The sequence below is a fragment of the Oryctolagus cuniculus genome, chromosome 1 (assembly GCF_964237555.1).
Source record: "Oryctolagus cuniculus chromosome 1, mOryCun1.1, whole genome shotgun sequence".
NCBI lineage: Eukaryota > Metazoa > Chordata > Mammalia > Lagomorpha > Leporidae > Oryctolagus > Oryctolagus cuniculus.
In genome coordinates this window covers 225996881-226023181 of record NC_091432.1, presented here as the reverse complement: position 1 = coordinate 226023181, position 26301 = coordinate 225996881, and the positions used below count along the sequence as shown (strand labels likewise).

Below are 26301 nucleotides of genomic sequence, written 5' to 3'. Positions count from 1 at the left end.
CCGCCCAGCCTTCATGGCAACTGTCCACTTACTCATCAAGAGTCAGCTCCAGTGTCCTCTCTGAGCCTTGGTGGCTCTGCTGTGAAATGGGGATGTGATAGCTGCTTGCTTGGTTGCCTGGAGATTTGTCTGGGAACTTGCTAGTGTGGGTAATGAGCTTGGCTCTCGGGCAGGCCTACGTGGCAGGCAGATGATCATTGCAGGCACCACAATCATCTATTTGACTCAACCACGGCATTGTGAGTCCTTGGAGGTGTAAGACTGCTCTGTTCATCCTGTTTCCACCTCTCTAGCTCTGTGTCCTATCACCAACCCTCTGCTCTGCTGTGGAACATCTCAGCATTCCCTAAGCATAGTGACTGAGTAGTCCCTGCCTCAAGGGGATGGCTGGCTGGCTTGCATGATAAATGAATGAATTCTTGGACTGGCTAAACCATGGTGTCTGTGTACGGGCTCTCAGATGGGAGATGCTACTTGGGAAAGCACTGAATTAACCTGGGATTCTGGTTAACTGGTCTGGTTAACGGGTTAACCTGACTCCCAAGAGGTGTCGGATGCGATTTGGGATGAAGTGGTTTGCCACTCCTGGTGAGAGGAAAGTGCCGCTGAAGTGGACACTTGGTTTTCTCTGTTTCCATTTCAGTTGATAAACACGTTTAAAGCTTTGATGTAGAAGACACGGTGTGATTCAGGCCTGGTAGCAAATTGATGTAATTTACTGGCTTGGGAGGGAGGAGAGAACAGGGAGCTCGCGGTTGGTGATCTGGCCGAGCGTAGCGGAGTTAACCGATAATTGGTCATTGACACCAGCTCTCCTTTCCATAGGCTGAATTCTGACCGAAGGGAGTAGGAGCCATTGAATGCCTCTGTTTAATGGCTTGTGTGACCTTAAGAACTAGAAAAGTGGGAAAAGAACATAGTGCTAAATTGGTATCTCATCTTTTCAGAGCTGTTTGCTAAATAAACTGGAATTTTAATTAAAGCTGCAAGCCAAGAGGTAAATCACTTTAGAAGTTTGTGAAGTTTTTCTTTCCCTCTTGCCTAATATAGTTAGCACTAATAAAGACTGTTTATGGGTGGGAAAGCTGCCACCAGAGTGAACAACTGGAGGGGACATCGTGACGGGGATGAGGCTCCCTTCTCTGGCTAACAGGAGTCTCTCCCCAATAGCTGCCTTGTTGCAGTAACAATTTTGGTCTCATTCAAAACACTGTGATTAGGTGCAAGGTGCAAAATATTGGAGCGAGGTGGACGACAGGCCTTGGCACAACACTTCCAGCTTCAGTGCCTAGGAGTGGATGATAATGAATGGATTTAATAAGAAATCCAGCACGCCTGGGAGGTTAATTCCACGAACAAGGAGTGGCATGCTTACCCAGAAGAGCGTATTTGCAATAACGAAGAAATGAACAGGAAAAGGAAACCCCATAGATCACAGGAATTGCTCCTTTGCAGCAAAGCAAAAGGTTGTTAATTACCAACCTCGTCTGTATTTATTGGCTTTATTAGAGGATGAGTAAGTGTTGTGTTCCTGGTAAGCCACTGGAGCCAGCGGGGCCTTTGTTCAATGGGAATGCTGCAGCTTCAGAGTCCCTGGGACTGTGGCCTGTAGCTGCTGACCTCTCCTCCTCCAGCCTCCCCCCGCCCTGACCCCCTCTTCTGGCCGAGGCACCACCTGCCTGCCCCCTGCTCCCCAGCCATGGTTGGCTTCCCCGTGGGTCTGTCTGCCCTCATCTCCTTCTCGCTAGGTCTGGCATAGCCATGCTTGAGGACTTCTGGTGGCTTTCGGCCACCTGCACAATCAAGTTTAAGCTCCTCCACTGGCCTGGTGAGCCCTTCACCATCTGTGTGGGCCGCAGGGACCTCCCCAGAGTTGTGGCTCCAGGCCCGTGGATCTTCTCGGCTCTGCTCACCCATTCTGTTCCCTCTGCCCGAATTCCCTGTGCCTCTTCCTGGAAGACACCCTCTTCCCATCCAGCTCAGGCTGGTCAAGCTTTCCTCACCTTGAGCAGAAACAACTGCTGCTCCTCCTGGGCTTGCTTTCAGGCCCGATCATTGCAAAATCCACTGCTGGGTCTGCCCCTGCCTCTGCCCCAGCCTCTGCCCCCAGCCTCGTCCCCAGTCCCCGGTGCACTGTGGCCCTGTTTGATTTGTGATAGCTTTTTCTGAAGTGGATTTGTGGAGGTCCAGCTCTGCTTTCTCTGCCATCAGCAAGGTCTGGGCACTCTGTCTCTGCTTTTCTCACCGTGGGACTGAATTAGTGAACAATCGGGAAGCCTGCGCTCAACACCCTCTAATTGAACTGACTTAGCTGCTACGCTGCTCCAGGCCATTCCCAAGCATTCTTCCATGAACATGGTGGTTTTCTTTTCTTTTTTTCTTAAAATTGATTTATTTATTTGAAAGGCAGAGTTGCAGAGAGGAAGGGAGAGGCTAAAAGAGAGAGAGAGAGGTCTTCCATCCACTGGCTCACTCTCCAAATGGCTGCAAATGGCTAGGGCTGGGCAAGGGCAAAGCCAGGAGCCAGGGACTCCATCCAGGTCTCTCCTGTGAGTGGCAGGGGCCTAAACACCCAGGCCGTCTTACAGTGCTTTCATACATGAAGCAGCCAGCACTCAAAACCAGCACCCATGTGGGATGCTGGCATTGCAAGTGGTGGCTTAACCTGCTGTACCACAACACAGGCCCCATGGTTGTTTTATATCTTCACAACATCCCCAGTGGGGAGGCTTTGCTATTCACCTTTCTCAGACAGTGAAACCAAGGCCCTTAGTAGTAGTGGGCAGGGCTGACATTCAAGTCCAAGTTCTCCAACTCTTTTATGCAAGTGCAGGCCTTCCCCTGAGGTTCAGGGCCCACCACTGAGATGGACCTGGTTCTAATGCCTTGAACACACCACGTGGGCACGTTGATCCTTAGGCTAGTCCCGGAAATCACCCCCATCCCCTAGATCCTCTGGGAAATAGAGAGGTGGGCACTGCGGTTGAGGGGGCTAAAAGAGATCTTATCAGCCAGCAAGTGTGGGTCAAGAGTAATGGGATGGATTGAAAGAGAAGAAGGAAAGCAGAGGTTTTCGAACAGCTAATGTGCAGGCACTGTGCCACGTGGTACACACACCTTGTTTACCCTGATAAGAACCCAACCAGGTTGCCATGGAGGAGACCGGCTTGGAGCTGCTCCCACCAGAGATCCTGCCATCAGGAAGCCCACTGGTCTCCCACCAGCACCGCAGTGGCAGGAAGGAGCCTGGAATCTTCCACGGCCCCTCTGTCAGGTGGTTGGCTCTTCTCGTCTGGTGGGACAGCAATGCCATTAGCCAAGCTGTAAGCCACCAAGACGAGTGAGCTGGCCTCCCCCTCTCAGGCTTGGAGGGAACTCAGTTACTTTTGATGTCTTCGTGTCTGACAGGTGCATCCGTGCCCTACCTGGGCACACCCTTCAGGATTTGCGAGATCTCCACTAGCGTTTTCTCGCTTTCTTGGCTGAAGAAGGTGCTAAGTGTTTGGTGCACCCGTGAAGGGCCATTGCTCATCCTTGTCTGAAGTGGCCTTCCCTGTGCTGCATTCTTCTGTTACTGTTTCTATGGTGATGTGTTCTTTTCACCTGGCCTTGCAGTCTGTCTGTCCACCATAAGCCAAAGAGCCACGCTTTGGGAGGAAAGCCCTCGGGGTCAGGGGTGTGTCGGGTGAGACACAGCCAGGTGAAGCCAAAATGCATGAAACAGAAGAATGTATTGCTTAGAGGGAAGGGGCTACTTTGAAGATGTGTGAGAAGGGAGATGTTGGTCGCAGACTCCGTGTTGCCCATTGGGTTTAGCATGGGCAGGAGCTGTCGGGTGTGTCAGGTTTGGGCTTGGTGGGATGAGCAGCAGGCAAGTTTTGCAAACAGCCACATGGGAAGGGGAAGTTTTTAGTAGGCCAAAGGTGACAGGGTGTAGGCTCTACATGACAGGGCAGGCCTAAAAATGGATGCCAAGGCAGCATCAACACGTAGCCAATTCGCAACATCTTCCTTGATAGGTTAACCACAACTGCGCCGCATGTGCGCTTCTTCCCCCCACCCCCCCAGGGCTTACTCCATCCGCTCACCGTAGTGCTTAGTGGAATTGACAGAGCACAATCTTCAGCCAGAGATGAACTTGGCTTGAAATCCTGGGTTTGCTGCTTATTAGCGGTGGGGTTGTGTGTCTTGCACAGTGGAGGCCATGCAGTGAAGTACTGAGTAGAGAGTACCTTCTATGAACTTCTTGTACTTGGCAAACAGCACCTGTGAGAGTCATTCTTGGTGTGGTTTGAATGTGGCTGGTGCCCTCTGAAACTCAGAACCCACATGAGCTGTCAGGAGCTGGGCTCTGCCTTCCTTGGTGATTAACCCATTCCTGGGATTGCCGGGTGGATGGACTGCTGGGTTCCTGGGTCATCCCAAGAGCGGGTCTGCTGTGAAAGCCAGGCTGGCCAGCTCTCTGGTGTGCACCCCATGTCTTGCCATCCACATGATGCCCAGTGCCACCTTGGGGCTCTCCCAGCAACAGGGACCTCATCAGACATAGCCGCTGGGCCATGAGCCTCTTTCCTTTACAGCCTACTCAGCCTGTGTTATTGTGGTATTAGTCACAAAAACGGACCGAGACAGAAAGGCGACACTGAGAAGTGGGGCTATCGCTAACACCGCCTTCCCAACCTGTGCAAACAGCTTAGCGTGACAGGCGGAAGTGGCAGAGGGTGGAGCAGCAGGGTGGGAAAGGCCCGTGTGGCTGTGTGTGGAGCACTGGGGGTGATTCTGGGGAGGCTCAGAAGGGGAGGAGCCCAGCGAAGAGCTGGAACTCTCGCAAGGTCGGCTACGTGGCTCTGAGCACAATGCCCGTGCAAGCAGGGACATCGAAGGCTATGCCGATGGGTCCCAGAGGGAGATGAGGAAAATCTTATTGGAAATTGGAGTAGAGCCCATCCTTGTTATGAGGTTGCAAAGAACTCGGCTGCTTTGTGGAAGGCAAAGTGATGAAATGGACGATTCGGATGGAGGCAATGCTAAGAGCAGAACGCAGGCGGCTGCTCTGCTTCCGGCCACTTTCAGTGAGGTTTTAGAGCAAGAGGAAGCAGAGTGGAAAGATCTGGAAAATTCGCAGGCTGGCCACATAAAGACAGAAGAGGAAAAATCACGTGTGGTGGAGGAACTCCGGGTGCAGCCCAGTGCCTGCTTACTCAACAGGCAGACGGGGAGGGCAGGAGCAGGTGCTGTGCGTGGCAATGATGGGACCGAGGCCCAAGGTGCACCTCGGCAATCTGGGGAGCCTCTTCTCCGCACAGGCCCAGAAGCCCAGCAGGGCACAGTGGTTTTGGGAAATGGGTCAGGGTGTGGTCCATGGGCTTGCTGTCAGAGTGGCCTCAGGCCTCTCTCATCGGGGCACAGAGCTGTTGGTCACAAGCCAGTGACAGTGTGAGAAAGGACACACTGGATATTAAATCCATCAGGTAGGGCTCACTGGGCAGTGTCTTGGGGGCTGTTGGGAGGGGGAAGAGAAGGTAGAAGGATAACCAGTCTCTAGCCAGAAGCCCTCTGGTGGGGGAAGCAGTCGGGGAACACAAATGCCCTACAAGGTGGTGACGGTGCTGGTAGCATCCACAGAGAAGGGAGGAAACATGGGAGGGAAACCTATTCCATCTGCCCGAGGGCTTCTGGGAAGATTTCCCCAGGGCAGGTGCACCCCAGAGTCCTCGTCCGAGAGCCAGCCCAGCGATGCTTGCGGGTTACTTAGCACACTCACGGAGGTGACTTCTGTGGATGCTAAAAATAACCACCTGTCCTATCCAACATCAGTTTATGGCTTGCAGCGTGCTCCCCCGTGCATGACCACCATCCCTGTAACAGTCCCAGGTGTGTGGGGGGGGGTGGCCAGTTTTAGTGCTGCTTTTCCCTATCATTGTAGATGAGCTGCTGAAGTTTTGAGGGCCAAGTTACCATGTCAGGGTCCTTGGGTGAGGGAGCACGGGGTGGGGGTGGGGAGGCTCGAGCCCGGGGTCTGTCTCGTCCCAGGCTGGTGCTTTGGCCACCACACCTTTCTCATGCTCCCCTTGGGTCCTCTGGGGGCCCTCCGTTGAAAGCAGCGGCGTGGATGGTCTTGCCCTGTAGCGGCATTGCACGCACACTTGCCCGTCTCAAAGCTCATTTGCCGCTTTTATCCCCAGTCACTTGAAAGGTTTCCTGTTCATAAAGAAGCTTTATGGAGAAAATCACTCACAAGTGCGGAAATGTGGATTGCGCTTTCATCAGTGCTCGCTGTGAAATCCCATTTCTCCAGATCACGGGGCGGGATCTGCACTCCCGCTCTGGCCTTTGGGGGAGGGCCCCGGACGGCAGTCCCTTAAGCATGGACGTACTTGGGGGAGGGCCCCGGACAGCAGTCCCTTAAGCATGGATATACTTGGGGGAGGGCCCCGGACGGCAGTCCCTTAAGCATGGACGTACTTGGGGGAGGGCCCCGGACAGCAGTCCCTTAAGCATGGATGTACTTGGGGGAGGGCCCCGGACGGCAGTCCCTTAAGCATGGATGTACTTGGGGGAGGGCCCTGGACAGCAGTTCCTTAAGCATGGACGTACTTGGGGGAGGGCCCCGGACGGCAGTTCCTTAAGCATGGATGTACTTGGGGGAGGGCCCCGGACAGCAGTTCCTTAAGCATGGATGTACTTGGGGGAGGGCCCCAGACAGCAGTTCCTTAAGCATGGATGTACTTGGGGGAGGGCCCCAGATGGCAGTTCCTTAAGCATGGATGTACTTGGGGGAGGGCCCCGGACAGCAGTTCCTTAAGCATGGATGTACTTGGGGGAGGGCCCCGGACGGCAGTTCCTTAAGCATGGATGTACTCAAAGGACATTTCACAGCTTTGGTTCTCGCTGGAGCCTGGAGATTTTGCAGGTTGTTTTTTTGTTTTGTTTTGTTTTTTTCAACTCCATCTGGGCAAGAGGGCAGGATGTTGGGTGTATCCAGGTGCATCCTGTGAGGGAGGAACGCCTCTGTGACTAGGAGGGTGGCATCTCGGTGACAGTAGATTGGTTGTAATAGTTCACCTGTGACTGATACATGCAGCTGCGGTGACCTGTTCCAGTGGTGTGTAGCGGTTAATCCGGAAGACCTGGATTTCATCCTGACTCTGCCCTTACCAGCTCTGTGACCTAGGGGAAGTTACTGACTCTTAAAGCGTTTAGCACAGAGATGTGGTGAAAAGCAATACAGAAATATAAAAACTTTGATGACAATGATGACACACTTTTTAAAAAAAAATATTTATTTATTTGAAAGGCAGAGTTACAGAGAGAGAGAGAGAGAGAAGGAGAGAGAGAGGTCTTCCATTAGCTGCTTCACTCCCCAGATGGCCGAAACAGCTGGAGCCGAGCCAATCTGAAGCCAGGAGCCAGGAGCCTCCTCTGGGTCTCCCATGCAGATGTGAGGGCCCAAGGGCTTGGGTCATCTTCTACTGCATTCCCAGGCCGTAGCAGAGAGCTGGTTCGGAAGTGGAGCAGCCGGGACTCAAACCAGTGCCCACGTGGGATGCCGACACTGCAGGCCGTGGCTTTACCTGCTACGCCACAGCACCGGGCCCCGAAGACACACATGTGAATAGCTCCTGTTTGTGAACTCATTCATTCACGAAATGTCACATTGGCATCTGCACAACCTGGGGCCTCCAAGGAGCCTTGGAATCTTCTGCAGTCAAGCAGAAAACTCTGTGCATGGTTGTGCTTTTCTGGGAGAGAGTCCCAAAAGAGTACCTGATCCCCAGAAAGCAAAGTCTGCAAGGCACGGAGGACTTTGCATTAGGGATACAGAGATGATTATAAGACAATCCTCATCCTCAAAGTATTCACAGAGCAGCCAAGTGGACAGAATTACAGACGAGACGTGGAAGAATGGGCCTGGATGGGCATTGGCAGCAGGAGCCCCAGAGAAGAGACAGGCAGTGGCACAACTGTCCAGGGGGGATGGCAATGGGGAGAGCCCAGGCAGAAAAAAATTGAGATGCAGAAGCCCAGGCCACAGAACAGGAGCGTGCTGTGTCTGTAGAGTTCAAGGTCATCTGACAGTGACCCTGACCATGACCAGGCTTGAGGTGAACAGACTTGCAGAGAGGAGTCTGCAAAGTGCCTTCCAGGCCACGCTCAACCCTGCAGGTCCATGGGACAGTGCTGAAGAGCTGTTAGCAAAGCAGCATCAAGGTCAGAGCCAGGTCGGAAATCACAGACTGCTCTGTGGCAGGTAGACCAAGGGGAGGCCCTGGAGGTAGGGAGGCAGGGGAGGATGTTGCTCCCCCATTCGCGGAGGAACGACACCAGACCCTGCGCTGTTCTTTTGTCTGCTCGGCTCTTCCCGGGTTAGCTGCCGGTCCCTCACTCGCGGAGGAACAACGCCGTCCCGGGTTAGCTGCTGACCCCTCCACCTCCATGGAGGGGCGGCACACCGCCGGCCGGCTCTCTCAGGGGCTGCTCAGGTGTTCCTTCAGATGTTCCTGGTACATGTTGTCTCTCTCCTCCTTTATAGTCCTCTTCCACCAATCCCAACTCTGCTACCCACACGCCGAGCATGCTGCTCTCCTCCAATCAGGAGCAGGATCAGCTCCTGCAGCTTATCAAATTGATGAGGCAGCTGCGTAGTTGTTTGCTCCTCCCCAGCGCCATATTGTGGGAGAGAAGATGCATAGAATTAGTCCTAGTTCCAGTAATTTAGTCTAGTCTCAGTTGCTCCCCACAGGAGGAGGCCTGTGCTATCCTCCTTCAGGCGGGAGATTAACCTAGGGATTGAGGAAGGAGGGGAAATTTTAAAATAAATTAGGAGATAAGCTGGAGGAGTTTCTGAGTGGCTGGAAGTTGAAGAGAGAGGAGGTGCCCCGGGAGACTCTCAGGATTATTGCTTCTAACTTTCCTGTGGGTGTAGGACCCATCAGACAACTGGTCAGACTGGAGATGATGATGTCAAGTTATTCCTGGACCTAGAAATCTGCGGTGTTACAGGGTGATGGGGACTCCATGTGAAATAGCCAACAGCACAGACGAATCCCAAGCCTGTTGGCTGCCGAGGGGACAGGAAGGCGACCCCGGGGGCAGAAGTGGATCTGAAGCTCCCCAGGCCTTAGATATACCGGCTGTGTTCTTTCTTACCTCCCGTGACCTCGCAGCCTCTCACCACTCTCTCGGTCTTAAAACACTCTTCCCTTTGCCTTTTATGGTCCTTTTTTCTCCAACAGCTCACTATTGCTGAACAATAGTTCACTGTATGTATCTGCCATATTGTGTGTTTTGATGTTATCTGTATATGGGAACATGGGCTGTTTCCACCTTTTGCCTTTTGTGAATGATGCTGTGGGGAACACTGGTGTATAAGTATCTCTTCAAGTCCCTGCTGTCAATCCTCTTGATACACACCTGCACATGGAATGCTAGATGACCCAGTAATTTTGTTTTTCACAGTGGCTTTCTATATCCTGGAGGAATAGAATTCCGATTTCTCTGAGTCCTCATCAACACTTGTCATTTCCTCTTCCGTTTGTTTGTGGTAATCGTCATCCTAACGGGTGTGAAGCGGTGATCTCCCGATTGTGATTTGCATTTCCCTAATGATTAGTGAAGGTGAGCATCTCTTCATTTGCCATTGTCCATTGCTATACTTTCAAGACCTTTGTCCATTTTTAAATGTTTTTTTTTAAAGATTTATTTATTTATTTGAGAGGTAGAGTTACAGAGAGAGGCAGAGACAGAGAGGTCTTCCATCTGCTGGTTCACTCCCCAGATGGCCACAAACAACTGGAGCTGAGCCGATCCAAAGCCAGGATCCAGGAGCTTCTTATGGGTCTCCCACGCGGGTGCAGGGGCCCAAGCACTCGGGCCATCTTCTACTGCTTTCCCAGGTCATAGCAGAGAGTTGAGTGGGAAGAGGAGAAACAGGAATACAAACTGGCACCCATATGGGATGCCCATGCCATAGGCTTAGTCCAGTGCTCCACAGCACCAGCCCCTCAATGGGTTGTTTTGTTGCTATAGTTAATTTTTAGGAGTCTTGGAGTATATATGTGTGTGTATATATATATATATATATATATATCACACATACTCATAAAGATTTATTTATTTATTTATTTGAAAGAGTTACACAGAGAGAGAAGGAGAGGCAGAGAGAGAGAGAGAGAGTTCTTCCATCTGCTGGTTCACTCCCCAGTTGGCTGCAACAGCCAGAGCTGCACTCATCCCAAGCCAGAAGCCAGGAGCTTCTTCCAGGTCTTCCACGTGGGTACAGGGGCCCAAGGACTTGGGCCATCTTCTATTGCTTTCCCAGGATATAGCAGAGAGCTGGATGGGAAGTGGAGCAGCCGGGACTTGAATCAGCACCCATATGGGATGCCGGCTCTGCAGGCAGCGACTTTACCCACTACACCACAGTGCCGGCCCCAGAGTATATTCTGATTATTAGTTTTTTATCAGATCTATGATTTTAAAATATTTCCCCAAATTCCATGGACTGCCCTTTCACTCTGTTCACAGTATCTTTTTATGAAAGAAAGTCTGAAATTTTGGTATTCGACTTATCTATTTTTTTCTCTTTTGCCCATACTTATGCAGGTGTATCCAGGAAACCATTGCCAGATGTTAGGAAGATCTTTTCCTATAGTGTCTTCTAAGGGTTTTAATAGTTTTAGGTCTGGTGTTTAGGCCTTTGATCCATTTCAAGTTGTTTTTTGCTTAATTTTTGTGTGACTTCGTTCTGTTTTGCATGTGGGTACCCAGCTTTCCCAGTACAGGTGTCAAAAACAATGCCCTTCCCCCCTTGGATGGTCTTGTTGTTTGTTGAAAGTCATTTGGCCATACAGGAGCGGCCTTCTTCCTGGGCTCTCTAACTCCACGGGTCTGTATGAAAGTACCACACTGGTTTTAAAATTTTTTTATTTTTTTGGAGACGTTTTAGATTCACAGCAAAAAACTGAGTGGAGCGTACAGAGGTTGCCCATCCACCCTCCCCATCTCCATGGACATAATCTCCCCAGCATCAAACCTGCATCAGTTTGTTCCAGTCAATGACAATACATTGGCACACCATCATCACCCCAAATCCAGTTTGTATTAAGGTTCACTATATGTTCCATGGCCTTGAAGAAAGTCTAAGGACGTGTGTGCACCATTCTAGAATCATCCACCGTAGTTCTACTGCCCCACCCCCCACCCTCAGTGCTCTACCTAGTCACTTCTCCTTTCCTTGCAACCCCTGGCAACCACTGCTCGTTTTCCTTCATAGTCTCACCTTTCCCAGAATGTCACATAGCTGGAGTCACACGGCAGGTCGCCTTTCAGAACGGCTTCTTCCCTTTAGTAACAGGCTTGGAAGTTTCCTCTGGGTCTTCTGTGGCGCGGCAGCTCATCTCTCTCAGCACTGGAAAGCTTCGCCCGGTCTGGATGCACCACGGTGTATTTACCCACTCACCTGTGGAGGACGTCCTGACTGCTCCCCAGTTTTGATTGACAGTTAGGAACAGAGCCGCCGTCAACACCGGTGTGCGGGTGCTTGTGTGGACACAACTTCCCACCTCACTTGTGCAGCTCCCAAGGAGCATGGCCGCTGGATTGTGGGGTAAAAATATATTCACTTTTCCAGGAGATTGCCAAGCAGTCTTCCAAAGTGGCCAGAACGTTTTCTGTTCCCCTCCCCTCCTAAGCAATGAACGAGACATCCTGTTGCTCTCCAACCTTGCCAGCATTTGGGGGTGGGGGTGGTTCTTGTTTTGGATTTTGGTCATTCTGATTGTTATCTCTATGACCTACCGGGTCCTTGTATCTCCTTGTTGTTTTACACACTGATTCCTGCAGCTGTGTTGTAAGTTTTTTTGTTTTGTTTTGTTTTGTTTGTTTTGTTTTTTGTTTGTTTGTTTGTTTGTGTTTTATTTTTTTTTTTGACAGGCAGAGTGGACAGTGAGAGACAGACAGAGAGAAAGGTCTTCCTTTGCCATTGCTTCACCCTCCAATGGCTGCTGCGGCCGGCGCACTGCGCTGATCTGAAGGCAGGAGCCAGGTGCTTCTCCTGGTCTCCCATGGGGTGCAGGACCCAAGCACTTGGGCCATCCTCCACTGCCCTCCTGGGCCACAGCAGAGAGCTGGCCTGGAAGAGGGGCAACCGGGACAGAATCCGGCACCCCGACTGGGACTAGAACCTGGTGTGCCGGCGCCGCAGGCGGAGGATTAGCCTAGTGAGCTGCGGCGCCAGCCTGTTGTAAGTTTTGATATCAGGAAATGTTTTTCTTTGGCAAGTTTTTGTTGTTGTTGTTGTTTTGACTACTTGGGATCCTTTGAAATTTACGATGGATTTTTCTATTTCTGGAAAAAGAGAATCATTGGAATTTTGTTAGAGACTGTCGTGAATCTGTGGACCACTGTGGGTAGTATTGACTTCTCAAATAATAGTAAGTCTTCCCATCTATGAACAATGTGTCTTTCTATTTATTTGTGTCTTCTTTACTTTCTCCAAGGAACATTTTACAGTGTTAGCATACAAATCTTTCATCTTCATGGTGAAATTAATTCCTAAGTATATTTATGTTACTATAAATGGAATCATTTTCTTAATTTCCTTTTTGGATTGTCTGTTGTCAATGTATAGCAATGCAACTGATTTTTACGTGTGGATGTTGTATCCTGCAACTTTGCCAAATTAATTTATGACTATGAATCAATTTTTTTGGAGGGGTCTTTGAGATTTGAACCTATAGAATCATGTCATCTACAAAAAGCCACTTTTATTTCTTTTCTAACATGGATGCCTTTTCTTACTTCCTCTTGCCCATTGCCCTGGCTTGAACTTCTAATACCACATTCAATAGAAGTGGTGAAAGAGGGCAGCCTTGTCTTGTTCCTGATCTTAGAGGAAAAACTATCAGTCTTTACCACTGAGTGCGACGTTATCTGCTTACAGAGGTCTCACGAAATCCTAGGAGCTACTGAAATTGTGTTCTGTGTTCCCAGCACCAAGCACGGGGCCTGCACGTAGTAAGTACTGAGTAGGTAGATAAACTTTCAGAAATGGCATTTTTTTTGAAAACAGAGTGAGCTAAGGTACTGCTGAATGGAGAGTTGAGTTGGTATTCGTGAGGGTGAGGTGCAAGGATTAAAGGGTGACATTGAAGGTAGTAGTGATCGGGCTGCCTGCTGACAAGGAGCAGGTGTTGGGGCCTCATGACAGGCACCAAAGCCGCTGCTATCGCTGTACACTTTGCTTGGTCAGCCTGCTTTATTTATTTTTTTTTTTTGGACAGGCAGAGTTAGACAGTGAGAGAGAGAGAAAAGTCTTCCTTTTTCCATTGGTTCACCCCTTAAATGGCCGTTACGGCCGGCGCACTGTGCCGATCCAAAGCCAGGAGCCAGGTGCTTCCTGCTGGTCTCCCACGTGGGTGCAGGGGCCCAAGCACTTGGGCCATCCTTCACTGCCTTCCTGGGCCACAGCAGAGAGCTGGACTGGAAGAGGAGCAACAGGACAGAATCCGGGGCCCCAACAGAACCCAGAGTGCCGGCGCCGCGGGCGGAGGATTAGCCTAGTGAGCTGTGGCGCCGGCCGGTCAGCCTGCTTTTGAAAACATTTTTATTACTTGATGGGTGGAGAAAGAAGGAGAAAAAAGAAGAAAGACGAAGAAAAGGAGGAGGAGGAAGAAAGAGAAGGAGAAGGGGAGAGAGAGAGAGCGAGCGAGAGAGCACACTTCCATCTGCTGATTCACTTCCCAGTGCCAGCAATGGCTGGGGCTGGACCAGGCTGAAGCCAATAGCTGGGAACTCAGCCCAAGTCTCCCACTTGTGTCTCAGGGACCCAACCACTTGAGGCATCACTGCTGCCTCTCAGGGTACCCATCAGTAGGAAGTGGCAGTGAGGAGTGGAGCTGGCATTGCAACCCAGGTACTCCATATGAGATGTGTGTGCCCCAGCAAGGCGTCCTGACTGCTAGGGCAAACGCTGCCCCTGGTGTCTTGCTTTTTTAAAGATCCTGCCTGGTTTTATCTTTCTTTGTTTTAGCATTAGCAGCTGGAAGAAAATAATGTGTGTTATATCTCTTTGTATTTATGACTACTGAATAAATAACTTACAGGCCTTTGGATGCAAAGAAAATGAGTGAAATGGCATAAATTAGAGATGAAAGTTGTTAATGCTAATAGAGTGTGTAACATATGCCTTCCTTTGGCACAGCTTTGAAATAATGTGACGGATTTAAAGGGCTTGCGTCTGTTTGCCTTAGTTTTAATTTGGAATGGTTGGAAAGCATAGAGTCGCCCCCATTTCATTAGTGATGCTGTGTCTCCCATTCCAGCTTCGCTCCCTCAACTTGGAGCAGATAAAAATTCTGATTAACCATAGTCTTAGAATGGGAAAAATCAAATGCTTTTTTTTTTTAATGTGTTGGCATTTCTCTTCTTCTGAACTTTTAACAAGCACATTCTAAATATGAACTAACATGTCCTTGCTTTTTCTCTTTTAACAAGGTCATCCGAGTTACAGATTTAAAAACTATGCTCTGTAAATGCAGAACTTGTTAATACATTTCAGAGGCAGCAGGAGGTCATGGAAAGAATGGGCCCTTTTGTCTCAGTGAGGGATTTTCTGCCTGCAAGTCATTGAACCCTATAGCTTGTGCTGAAGAGAATTTTAGAAAACTGTAAAGGTATTTCCAGGATGTGAGGCTGTCCACCAGGACCCGAGGGCCGGAGGGGCAGCCGTGCTCGGGAGGGTCTGGGCCTGGGACCTAGAAGCCCCAGGAACCGCGGTCAGCCCCTCCACGTTTCCGGTCCTCCGTGGGCTCATCCTCTTTTTCCACCGCACCTGCTGCTGTGTCTCTGGGCAGAAGGGCTGCCTTTGCCTGTGCACGTGCACAGCTGCCCAGCTCGGCTCCAGCTGCACTCACTTGCAGGCCGGGCATCGGCAGAGGCTGCCTGGCGGCCCTGATCCCCACCTTCCTGGAAGCGACTCTGGTGATCTCATCTTGAGTTGGATGTCGGCTCCTGGCTCGTTCATCTGTAATTCACTGTCTTCCCGGCGTTCATTCCAGGAACTGTTTCAGACACCAGGGATTCGTCAGTCCCTTGTGGAGCATGGTAGGGTGGGAGGGAGGGGAGAGAGAGAGTAGAGACTGAAAGCCTACTCCTTTGGGGCTGGCTTAAGGGTTGCAGTGTTCAGAGAATGGGAAGTAGAGGCTGGGAATTTGGATAGATGTGGATTTAAACCCTGATTCTTCCTCTTGCCAGCCTGTGGACCCTGGGCTTAGTAAATGACTTCTCTCAGTACCAAGTTTTGAGCCAGTGCAATGGGAATAATCCTCTAATGCGGTCATCATGAGGACTAGAGGGAGAGCTTGCTGCACAGCCAGTGGTGTCGTGTCACTCACTCAGCGCAAGGTGTCAGATGGGTCTGACTCTGGGTCTCCATCGGTACAGTGGGAAAGGCCATCAGAACACAGGCCGGGGTGCACTAGGTTAAGTCTCTGTGGCACTGGCATCCTATACGGATGGGATGTCCTAGCAGCTCCACCTCCGATCCAGCTCTCTGCTAAGGCCTGGGAAAGCAGTAGAGAATGGTCCAGGGGTTTGGGCAGCTGTGCCTGCATGAGAGACCTGGAAGAAGCTCCTGGCCTCAGATCAGCGCAGCTCCGGCCATTGGGGCCATTTGGGGACTGAGCCAGGGGATGGAAGACCTCCATCTCTTTCTCTCCCTCTCAATGTCTGTAACCCTACCTGTGTCGCTCCCCCTCTTCGTGGAGGAACGACACAGGACCCTGCACTGTTCTTTCGTCCGCTCGGCCCTCCCTGGGTTTGCTGCTGGTTCTTCCCGGGCTGGCTACTATCCCTTCCACCTCCGTGGAAGGGCAGTTCCCCCTGGCCACATTCCCCACTTCCGCAGGGGAGCGGCACACCGCCGGCCGGCTTTCTCGGGGGCTGCACGGGTTCCCTTAGATGTTCCCCATAGATGTTCCTGGTGCATGCCGTCTCTCTCCTCCTTTATAGTCCTCCTCCGCCAATCCCAACTCGGCTGCCCACACGCCGAGTACGCTGCTCTCCAATCAGGAGCAAGTCCTACAGTTTATTGGTTGAACTGGAGGCAGCTGTGCGGAAGCTGTTTACTTCTCTCCCAGCGCCATATTGTGGGAGAGCAGATGCATAGAATAAGTCTTAATTCCAGTAACTCAGTCCAGTCCGGGCTGCTCCCCACAACCTGTCAAATATATAAGCAAATAAAGAGAACACAGGCCGCTGCGCTCAGTCTGGGGATGAAGTCACGTGGCATCGGCCAGGGCACGAGGGGCGCGCTCGGTGTGGCTGCGGCTCCTCCTCCTCTTTTTATTCATCTCGTTTTCCCCCGCTTTCTTCTAGTTCCCATTTGGCCGCCGCTTACCTTGTGACATCTACTGGCACGGAGTTTCATTCCACGACAGTAACATATTCTCCGGTCAAGTGAACAAGTTCCCAGGTACCTGCCGTCGCCGGGTGGCGTTCAGAGGTGTTTCCGGGGGGGAGTTGGAGGGAACGTGGCACACACCACTGACCACACCTGGGGAGCCACACCTGGGTCTCTTGGCTGGGAATCGCGCCTCTGCTCTGCGCGCCCTGCGGTGTTGCTCTGACCCTGGGGCGGAAGGTAACTGCAGAGAGATGATTCTTTCTGCACCAGAGCCCCCAAGGGTTAAAAGAGTGGGGATGAGCTGCTGAAGTTGTAAACGCAGGCTTTCCGGGTCTCTTTCCACCAGCGGAAGAACATGGTTTCCACTTTTTGGTGTTCTATCTATTGCCTGGCGGACAGGGGGAGGGGAGAGGGGGCGGGTCTAATTAGCAAACTGTATTTTTTCAATAAAAAAAAAGAGTATTGCACTTTCTGGAAAAACAGATTCTAGGAAGGTCCCACAGAAAGGGGGCATGCCATCCTTTTTCTTTGAGAGACATATTTGGAGATGCTATTTTTATTTTTATTTTTTAAAAGATTTATTTCATTTATTTGAAAGCAGAATTACAGTGGTGGTGGGGGGCAACATAGAGAGATCTTCCCTCTGCTGGTTTACTCTCCAGATTGCTACAACATCCAGGGCTGGGCCAGGCCAAAGCCAGGAGCTTCATCCGGGTCTCTCACGTGGGTGCAGGGGCCCAAGGACCTGAGCCATCTTCCACTGCTTTCCCAGGCACATTAGCAGGGAGCTGGATCAGAAGTGGAGCAGCCGGGACTTGAACTGGCACCCACATGGGATGTGAGCATTGCTGGCAGTGGCTTAACCTACAACACCACAGCGCCAGGATCAGAGATGCCATTTTTAAAAACCCGGTGCAGGAGTCTCCAAACTAATTCCCACAGGCTGAAGGCAGCCTCTCCAGTGGTCTCAGAGAGATTTACCCTGCAAGGAAGATACCAGTGGGTTAAGGTGTCCCTAATCCCTACCAGCTTCTGCCATGGTTACTATTTTCCATTATTTTTGATGGCTATGTGGTGAGGGTGGTGAGGGTAGTGGCCCTGCTTAGGGAGAAGGGAACAGTTGGTTAAGTCAGGTCTTTTATTATTTGCCACAAACCATATAATCATAAATAATTTTTAAAAGGAACACCAGCCTGAATCCCATCCTGTCACTTAGCCAAACAGTGGGACTGTCTCTATTCTTCCTCCCAAACCTGAGCCATGCTTACTTCTCGTTTCACATGGTTGCAGTCAGTGTGTAGTTGCCCAAACAGAAGATGTTCCCTTTTATCATTTGTATATATTTTAAGGGGAGAATCAATTTGCCTTTTTTTTTTTTTAACTGGCATTCTGCCCTGTGTCCTTAAGAGAACACATCTCAGAAAACCCAACCTCCGTGTATTACTGGCTAGCTTTGCCCCTTCCACCAGGGGGCTTCGAACCAAGCATGCAGACCCACAGGGTCACTTCCGTAGGCCACACTTGACTTAGATTCCCTTGGAAGGTTAGAGTGCAGGCAGCCCAGCCTCTCGGTGTTAAATGTCCCCCCCCCCCCCACACACACACCCCTGGAGTATTTTCAAGTGTTCCAGGGCCTGCTCTCTCGTCCCTTCCAGGGTAGGTTCAGTTCTAAGGAGGTACGATCCACACTGGGGGCTGCAAGTCTCAGCATAGCAGGCCTGGAAGAGCCAGTATCTCTTGTACCCACTCCACGGCAGAGCTTCCGAGAGCCCTGTGGCACGTTCAGTTACAGGAACCACCAGGCTCAGGGCAGCCTCGAGCCATGGCTTCCCACCAGGCATTTGTGCAATGTACCGATCAGCGAATCCTTTTAACCATATGCTTTGTTGTCTAGTAACACAGCAGACGTTCAACCTTTATTGGTTTCCAGGGGAACATAGGTGGAAAATTAACCAAAGGTCAGACTTCTCCTTAGAGGGGGAGACAGCATTTTGCTGGAGAATACGAATGACTCTCCCAGCCTGTGCTCCTGCACACTGTGTAATGGCATAGCTATCTTCTCCCTCTTGCTGCTCGGAGACGCCACTTCCAAGACTTAGTGGGGGATTTTAGAGCGCTATTTGGAGGAGCCTGACTCTCTGAATGAGGACAGAGTTCCTAAGACCTCATCTGCATTTCCCCCTTTTGCCCAGGCCTCCTGGCAGCTCAGAATAGGAAAGCAGCAGCCGCTGTGGGTCTCCATTCGGAACCCAGATGAGCCGTGGGGGAAGCAGTTCCCCCACAGGGGCTAGTTTCATTAGAAGTGGTAAACAGATACTCACGGCCACGAAGCGAGTTCGCCCCAATCCATATTCTGCATGGCAGCGACTGGAACATATAATTTTCTACTTTACTAACAGCAATTAATTAGCTGTAATGACAAAGCTCGAGGCAGAAGAGCAGTGCTGGTAGCCACGGCCTTTGCCTGTGAAAGGTGGCAACCCTCCGCCTCGAGCTGACTCCAGAAGGTCCTGTGCCCTGGCTCCAGCTTGTGCCACGCTCATCTTCCGTCTCACACATCCCATTAGTCTACACATGCATTGTCTCTTATGTGGAGTCAGTTCCAGAGGTATGCCAGCCAAGTGTGAGCACTCCATGTGCTAAATACACTGAGAACTTCTGGCTATGCATATGGATTTAGTCTGTTTTGTGTGTGTCAATGCATTCGATTTTAGTTTTTTTTTTATAGGCAATTTCCTGGTTCAAGATACATTATTATATCTTCTCTGATGAATTAGGACTTTCTATATGAATAGTCTGATTCACATATATCTTTGCTCATCTTAAGTCCAGAATTATCCATCCTCAACTCACAAGAAACAGTTTTTCACTGAGGTTTGTGTCTGAGAGGTATGGTGGCATGTAGCAGGTGCTTCTGCGAGTCCCCTGAGAGCAAGGGGGCTTTAGTGAGGAGACAGGGGGTGTGGCCATATGTGAAGCCCTGGACTGGGCTCTAGGGAGACCAAGGAAGGAGAAAGATGTGGGCTGGAGGAAGCTTGGACTCCTGTGGGAGTTTGCAGAGGGTGTGCAGCCTGCGGACCAGGCAGGCAGAGCGACGCTGGAGAAGAAGATGGGCAAGTCAGTGGCACCTCTGGGGACGGAGGGGCCTGAGCCTCCTGCCGGATGGGGAGCGGAGCTTGTCCAAAGACAGAACGCTTTGGGCCGTCGCTCGTGCCGCGAAGGGCAGGCAGCCAGCGATGGTTGGAGTGGGTCAAGTGTAGGGGGCAGCAGTGAGGTGATAGGCAAAGACCCAAGTGCACCTTTGTTCCAGTCTGAAGGTCATGGGAGCTAACGAGATGTCTGTAAGCCAGACAGGGCCATGGGCCAGCTTGTGTTTCAGCCACGCCAGCCAGAGGGTCACATTGGAGGTGCTGAAAAGGCTGGGAAAAGAAACAAAAAACACAGCTGCGGCCACGAGAGGAGCCAAGCCAAAGATACGGTCATCAGTGGCCATAGCAATCGAGAGTCGAGGAGGGATCTGAAGGCACTCATTTGTTGTTCAGTGATTTTACTGTGTACTTGCCAAGAAATGTCATTATACACGCCATTGGGATTGAGTGGCGCTCCAAACGTAGCTGCTTCCTTTTTAACTGGGTTTCACCCACAGGGCTGAGGATGGCACTGTTACCCTCTTGGTTAACTCCAACAGGATGAATCCCAGCAGGCCCTTACAGTCCAGTGTAGCAGACCGAAGATGCCAGGCTGCAGGAGAGGCAGCAGGCAAACCCTGGGTTTCAGAAGCTCCGACCAGGAGTTAGGGAGCTTGCTAATCCATAGGCGACTTCTAGGCCTACGACCTTGTTGACAAACTCAGGTAGGCACTCAGCCTCGAGAGAGCCGGGTGCCAGGCAGGGCAGCAGGGCCTCCGACAGCCGACAGCCGGCTGAAGTGACAGACAGCTTCGGGAACATCCTTCTTATCTAATTGGAATGCAAAGTTGAGGTCAAACTCTGAGCAGAGAGGGAGCTGATAGTTAGACCTGGAGCTTCATCCACAGCTCAATGTGGGTCCCAGGCAGGGGTCCCCAGTGGGGGGGCAGATGCTGCAGGTGCTGAGGGGAGGGAGGCAGAAGCTGAAGCCAGCAAGCCTTTCCAAACTTGACCCTGGGAGCAGGTGCTAGTGCCTGTTAAAGAACCAGCTGCTCTTCTCAGGCTGCACCGCGGGGCCTGGCGGGGGGCCGGAGACTCCTTCCCTGGCAGCACTGGCTGGGACCGCAACTGAAATGCGAAGGAGGAACCGAGTGGATGCTGGAGCTGGAGCTGCAGGCAGGGTTGGGGGTGGAGTGTTTGCAGCCTGTGCGTAGGAAGTGTCTGGGTCAGAGCAGCCACTGGCTTCTAGCAATGCTGCTTGCTTTGGCTGTCCTGAGGGAACCCTCTAGAGACCCGAAAGGGAAGCCTGCAGGCAGGCAGATCTGACAGCTGGCTCGCGGAGTGAGGACGCCCACGACGGAAGGAGCCTGGAAGATGTAGAGTGCATGTTTATTCCCCTTGGCTGGGCACTGGTGTCCACGAGAGCTTTCTGGAGCCCGCACAGTGCCCTCTTGTACTCTCGGCTCTTTTGTCTGTGCTGGGTGAGTCCCTCTGAGCTGTCACAGTGTTCTGCCACCACGTCCTTACTAAGAGGCAGAACACGCCTTCTGGGGTGCCGTGTCGGAGTTCCTCCTGTAGGTTTTTCATTTAATCCCATCACTAAAATGTGAGTCAGATACAAGGGAAAAGCATCAGAAGCCATTGCAATCCGTGTTTGGTTGACTCAGTGTTCACCTCCAGCATTCGTAAGTCAACACTTCAAATTTTGCAGGGCAATCAAAGGAAGCGGCTGGATTTTTTCCAGACTCATTCCTTGGGAAGCTCAGCACAGCGGTCCTCGGTGAGCTTTCTTCAATATCTGAAAGTTCACGTTAGAGCAGTTTACTAGCACTTTTTAAGCTCTTTTATTTCATGCTTCATCTTCCTCTAGGTCCTTCTAAGTAAGAACTAAAGAGCCTGAGCCTTGGCTGTGATCTTCAGATTTATTGCTTTTTTCTTTTTTCTTCCCCTATGCTGGGGGAAGCCAGGCGCTGGTTCTGGAAGCCTCCCTTCCTAGATGTTCGTTCTTTGCTTCCTGCACTTGGGAGTTTAGCAAACTCCGCTCGTTCTGTCGGGACCCATTTGGAACACTCCACACCGACATGGAACATCATGCTTCCCATTAAGAATAACTTTGCTAAGCAGATTTCTAAGGGCCAGTAATGGAACGGTTCATTTTCCTGGAGGGTGAAGGCTATTTTCAGCCTCCACTTTTAGCAATGATATTTGCCTTAGGAAAGAAGCCTGCTAAAATGTACGGCAATTTTTACCCATTTGCTTAAAATTTGTGATGGCATAGACCGAGTTTCTTCCCCTGTCAGAGTTGCTAATGATGTTACCATTGGGGAAAGAAATCCGCCAGGCTTTTAAAATGCTTTCTAAGTGAGACATCTCAGCTGCCTCCGGGCAAATTAGTAAGATCTGATCAGTGTCAATGTCAGGCCTCACAACGGAGGCGCTCCCAAGGATTGCATTTTTCCTTTTCAACTAGAAATTATGCTGCGGGGGTCCTTTCCACTTCCTGTCCTTGATTCAAGGGGACAGATTTTATGCTGAAAGGTGTATATTTTCCTCTGTTATCTCTTTGATACTCATGAAAGATTAAAATAAAGCAACTTGGGGCCGGTGCCGTGGCTCACTTGGTTAATCCTCTGCCTGTGGCACTGGCATCCCATATGGGAGCCGGGTTCTAGTCCCGGTTGCCCCTCTTCCAGGCCAGCTCTCTGCTGTGGCCCAGGAGGGCAGTGGAGGATGGCCCAAGTGCTTGGGCCCCTGCACCCGCATGGGAGACCAGGAGGAAGCACCTGGCTCCTGGCTTCGGATCGGCGCAGCTCTGGCCATAGTGGTCATTTGGGGAGTGAACCAATGGAAGGAAGACCTTTTCCTCTGTCTCTCTCTCTCACTGTCTAACTCTATCTGTCAAAAAAAAAAAAAAAAAAAAAGTGCAACTTAATGCAGCTCCTCATCAGATAATAAAGGCTACTTCATAAAGTTAATGGAAAAATGGAAAAAAATAACCTGATGTTTATCTTGGTGCAAGATTTCTGAGAATTCATGCGTATTTTTTTTTTTTTGACAGGCAGAGTGGACAGTGAGAGAGAGAGACAGAGAGAAAGGTCTTCCTTTTCCGTTGGTTCACCCCCCAGTGGCCGCTGTGGCCAGTGCACTGCACTGATCCAAAGCCAGGAGCCAGGTGCCTCCTCCTGGTCTCCCATGCGGGTGCAGGGCCCAAGGACCTGGGCCATCCTCCACTGCCTTCCTGGGCCACAGCAGAGAGCTGGCCTGGAAGAGGGGCAACCGGGACAGAATCCGGTGCTCCGACTGGGACTAGAACCTGGAGTGCCGGCGCCGCAGGCGGAGGATTAGCCTAGTGAGCCAAGGCGCTGGCCGCGTATTTTTTTTTTTTTTCATAATGCACATCTTCTGTGAACTTTTTGAAGCTCCTTCATGTTCTCTAGGGTACAGGATGGAAAAACCCCAGAAGTGTGTGTGGTAGCCCCAAATTAAAGAAGGCATTAAATTTGAGCTGTACGATATAAATGCTTCTCTGTGTGTCTCCGAAGGGAGTGACAACAGAACAGTAAACTAGGTGAAAACCCATTCTTTGTACAAGAGAAAAAAAAAAAATCCGTCTGCTCTCTCAAGTTCTCCACTAATTGGGTTGATCTCAAACCATAAGTCACCGCTGTGGGCAACTCACATCTTCTTTAAACTCCTGGCTGAGAAAGTGGCCCTGTCGGGCGGGTGCTTTGCAAAGTCCCCAGCAAGGGCTGTGTCCGAACTGGGGGCCGGCTGCTGTGAAAACCTCAGGGCGTCTCCTCTCGGCAGGCATGACGGAGATGGTGCGGAAAATCACGCTGAGCAGAGCCGTGAGGATCATGCAGAGCCTCTTCCCGCAGGAGTACAACTTCTACCCCCGCTCCTGGATCCTGCCCGACGAGTTCCAGCTCTTCGTCACTCAGGTAGACGGCGCTCTGTCCCCTGTCCCCTTATGGTTGCTGTGGGGTCCTGGGTCCTGTGTGCTGGGATGGGAGCTGGCCTGGGCCGTGGCGGGGGGTGGGGGGGGGTCTCCAGGAAACTGACACTGACTGAGGGCACACAAAGGGGTGTTGGCTCGCAGAACTGAACAGGTACAGTGGCAGGTAGCTGAAATGAAGTGGATCTCGACCCGAGGAGACAGCCTGAGGCTGGTCTCTGGGCTGGATGGTGGGGTCAGGGCTCTGGAGAGAGATGGGGGCAGAGCAGGTAGGTGGCTGAGCCCACAGCAGGATGGGGCCTGCGTGGTGTAACACGTGGGAGGTCAGGCTGTGGTCTGTGGCCAAAGCCTTGCTTCAAGTTTGTTCCGGAACAATTCTCAAATGACTCATTCCATCTTGAAGTGGTTTGAGCGTGCAACATATTGGAACGTTCACCACTGATCGTGAAATAGAACCAACAGGGAAGCAGAACTCAGAACCGCCGTTTTGATTAGTCTTATGATAGTTTAATTTAGGACCCGTTCAATGCCTTTGGCCAAAGGTTCCTCACGCTATACCATACCTCTGAGGGTGACTGTATAATAAACCACTGTCTAATACTGATAAGGCCAATACCATTGGTTGGTCTTCCTATGTTTCAGGGGTTGTGCTAGAAGCTAAACATTCTTTTTCTTTTCTTTTTTTTTTAATTACTTATTTCCACCTACTTGAAAAACAGAGAATGGCAGATCTAGTTTACTCACCAAATGTCTGCAACAGCCAGGGCTGGGGAAGGCTAAAGCCAGGAGCCGGGAACTCCAGCCTGGTCATCTGTGTGTAGCAGGGACCCGAGTACCTGAGCCATCACTGTTGCCTTCTGGTGCATTAGCAGGAAGCTGGATCAGAAGCAGAGTAGCTGGAGCTTGAACCAGGGGCTCCAATACGGAAGGCAGGTGTCCCAGGTGGTGGCCTAACTGCTGCGCCAAATGGCCCACCATGAAAAATGATTTCTTTTCACTCTCACCACACTTCTAACAAAGTTGATTGTACTGGTATCCCCATTTGGTGGAGATAGAAATTGAGGCTTTGAGAAATTGACTTGTTCAAGAAGTCTAGGATTTGCACCTGGAGCCGACTGTAGTCTGTTATCTTGCCTCTGTATTGTTTGGCTTTAATGTGAAATTCTAAAACTTGTAATAAAATTGTGATTTACTAAGCAAGAAAGCAGCTTGAAGTGATCATGTTCACAAGAACATGTCTGTGAGACGATGGTTGCAAGGATCTGCACCCATATCTTTTTTTTTTTTTTTTTTTTTTTGACAGGCAGAGTGGACAGTGAGAGAGAGAGAGACAGAGAGAAAGGTCTTCCTTTGCCGTTGGTTCACCCTCCAGTGGCTGCCGCGGCCGGCGCACTGCGGCCGGCGCACTGCGCTGATCCGATGGCAGGAGCCAGGAGCCAGGTGCTTCTCCTGGTCTCCCATGGGGTGCAGGGCCCAAGCACTTGGGCCATCCTCCACTGCCTTCCCGGGCCACAGCAGAGAGCTGGCCTGGAAGAGGGGCAACCGGGACAGAATCCGGCGCCCCGACCAGGACTAGAACCTCGTGTGCCGGCGCCGCTAGGTGGAGGATTAGCCTAGTGAGCCACGGCGCCGGCCGATCTGCACCCATTTCTTACAATCCATCAAACTATTCAAAGGAGTGCCTTCTACTGTATGCACATTAATAATGTCGATTTGCAAAAGCAGTTACTAGTTGTCCCCTAGACCCAGTCTCCCTAACCTCCAACCTATGTGGCTTTGCTTGTCAGTTGTGGCTGGGCTGGGGCCTTCCCTTCCCATCCCTACTGCTCTCTCCCTACTGTTCTGCAAGGCGGACTGAGCGGGTGCCAGCCGGCTCTGAAATCTGGTAAGCTGGAAGACCCTCCCATTACCCCGGAAGTGCCGAGGAGTTAGTCCCCTATCCCAGGCAACTACACACCATCATAGGTGAGTTTTGGCCATCTAAGAAATTCACGCAAACAGATCACATAGTGTGTTCGCTTTTGGAGTCTGTTTTTTTTTTTTTTTTTTTTTTTTTCTTTTTCTCTGGGAATTATGCTTTTGAGAGACATCTGGGTTTGTTGTGTGTACCTGCAATTTGTATTATTCTCACCATATGGTGTTTCTTTGCATGAATCTACCACAATTTTTTAAAAAAGATTTATTTACTTATTTGAAAGAATTACACACAGAGAGAAGGAGAGGCAGAGAGAGAGAGAGTGAGAGAGAGGGAGATCTTCCATCTGCTGGTTCACTCCCCCAAATGGCCGCAATGGCCGGAGCTGCGCAGATCCAAAGTCAGGAGCCAGGAGCCAGGAGCCTCTTTCAGGTCTCCCATGTGGGTGCAGGGACCAAAGCACTTGGGCCATGTTCCACTGCTTTCCCAGAAGCATTAGCAGGGAGCTGGATCAGAAGTGGAGCAGCGGGGACGAGAACCAGCGTCCATATTGGGATGCTGGCGCTGCAGGCAGAGGATTAACCAAGTGAGCCACGGCACCAGCCCCTCCTTGAGTTCTTTTCTGTAGATTTGTAAGGATTTTCTATGTACATAGTCAATTCCTCTGAGAATAAATATATTCTATATAAAAATATTTTGTTTATATAAAATACATACATTTTACATATATTATATATACTTATATTTCATTAATATAACATATTTTTAAAATTTGTTTTTATAAAAGACTTATTTATTTATTTGAAAGGCAGAGCAACAAAGAGGAAGAAAGCAAGTGAGCCAGAGAGAGAGACAGGTATCTTCCATCTGCTGGTTCACTCCTCAAATGACCACAACA

The 26301-nt window shown here is 50.8% G+C and overlaps 1 protein-coding gene across 12 annotated transcripts in view; it reads left to right on the top strand.

Annotated features, from left to right (window-relative positions):
- The window catches only part of TTLL11 (tubulin tyrosine ligase like 11), a 271423-nt gene that overhangs the window by 34214 nt on the left and 210908 nt on the right, over positions 1 to 26301 (top strand). For all 12 annotated transcript variants that reach the window (XM_051855633.2, XM_051855651.2, XM_051855655.2 and 9 more), the window contains exons 2-3: positions 16378 to 16474; positions 23341 to 23474. In XM_051855633.2, the coding sequence (XP_051711593.2) occupies positions 16378 to 16474; positions 23341 to 23474 (231 nt within the window). The remainder of the gene's footprint in view (positions 1 to 16377; positions 16475 to 23340; positions 23475 to 26301) is intronic.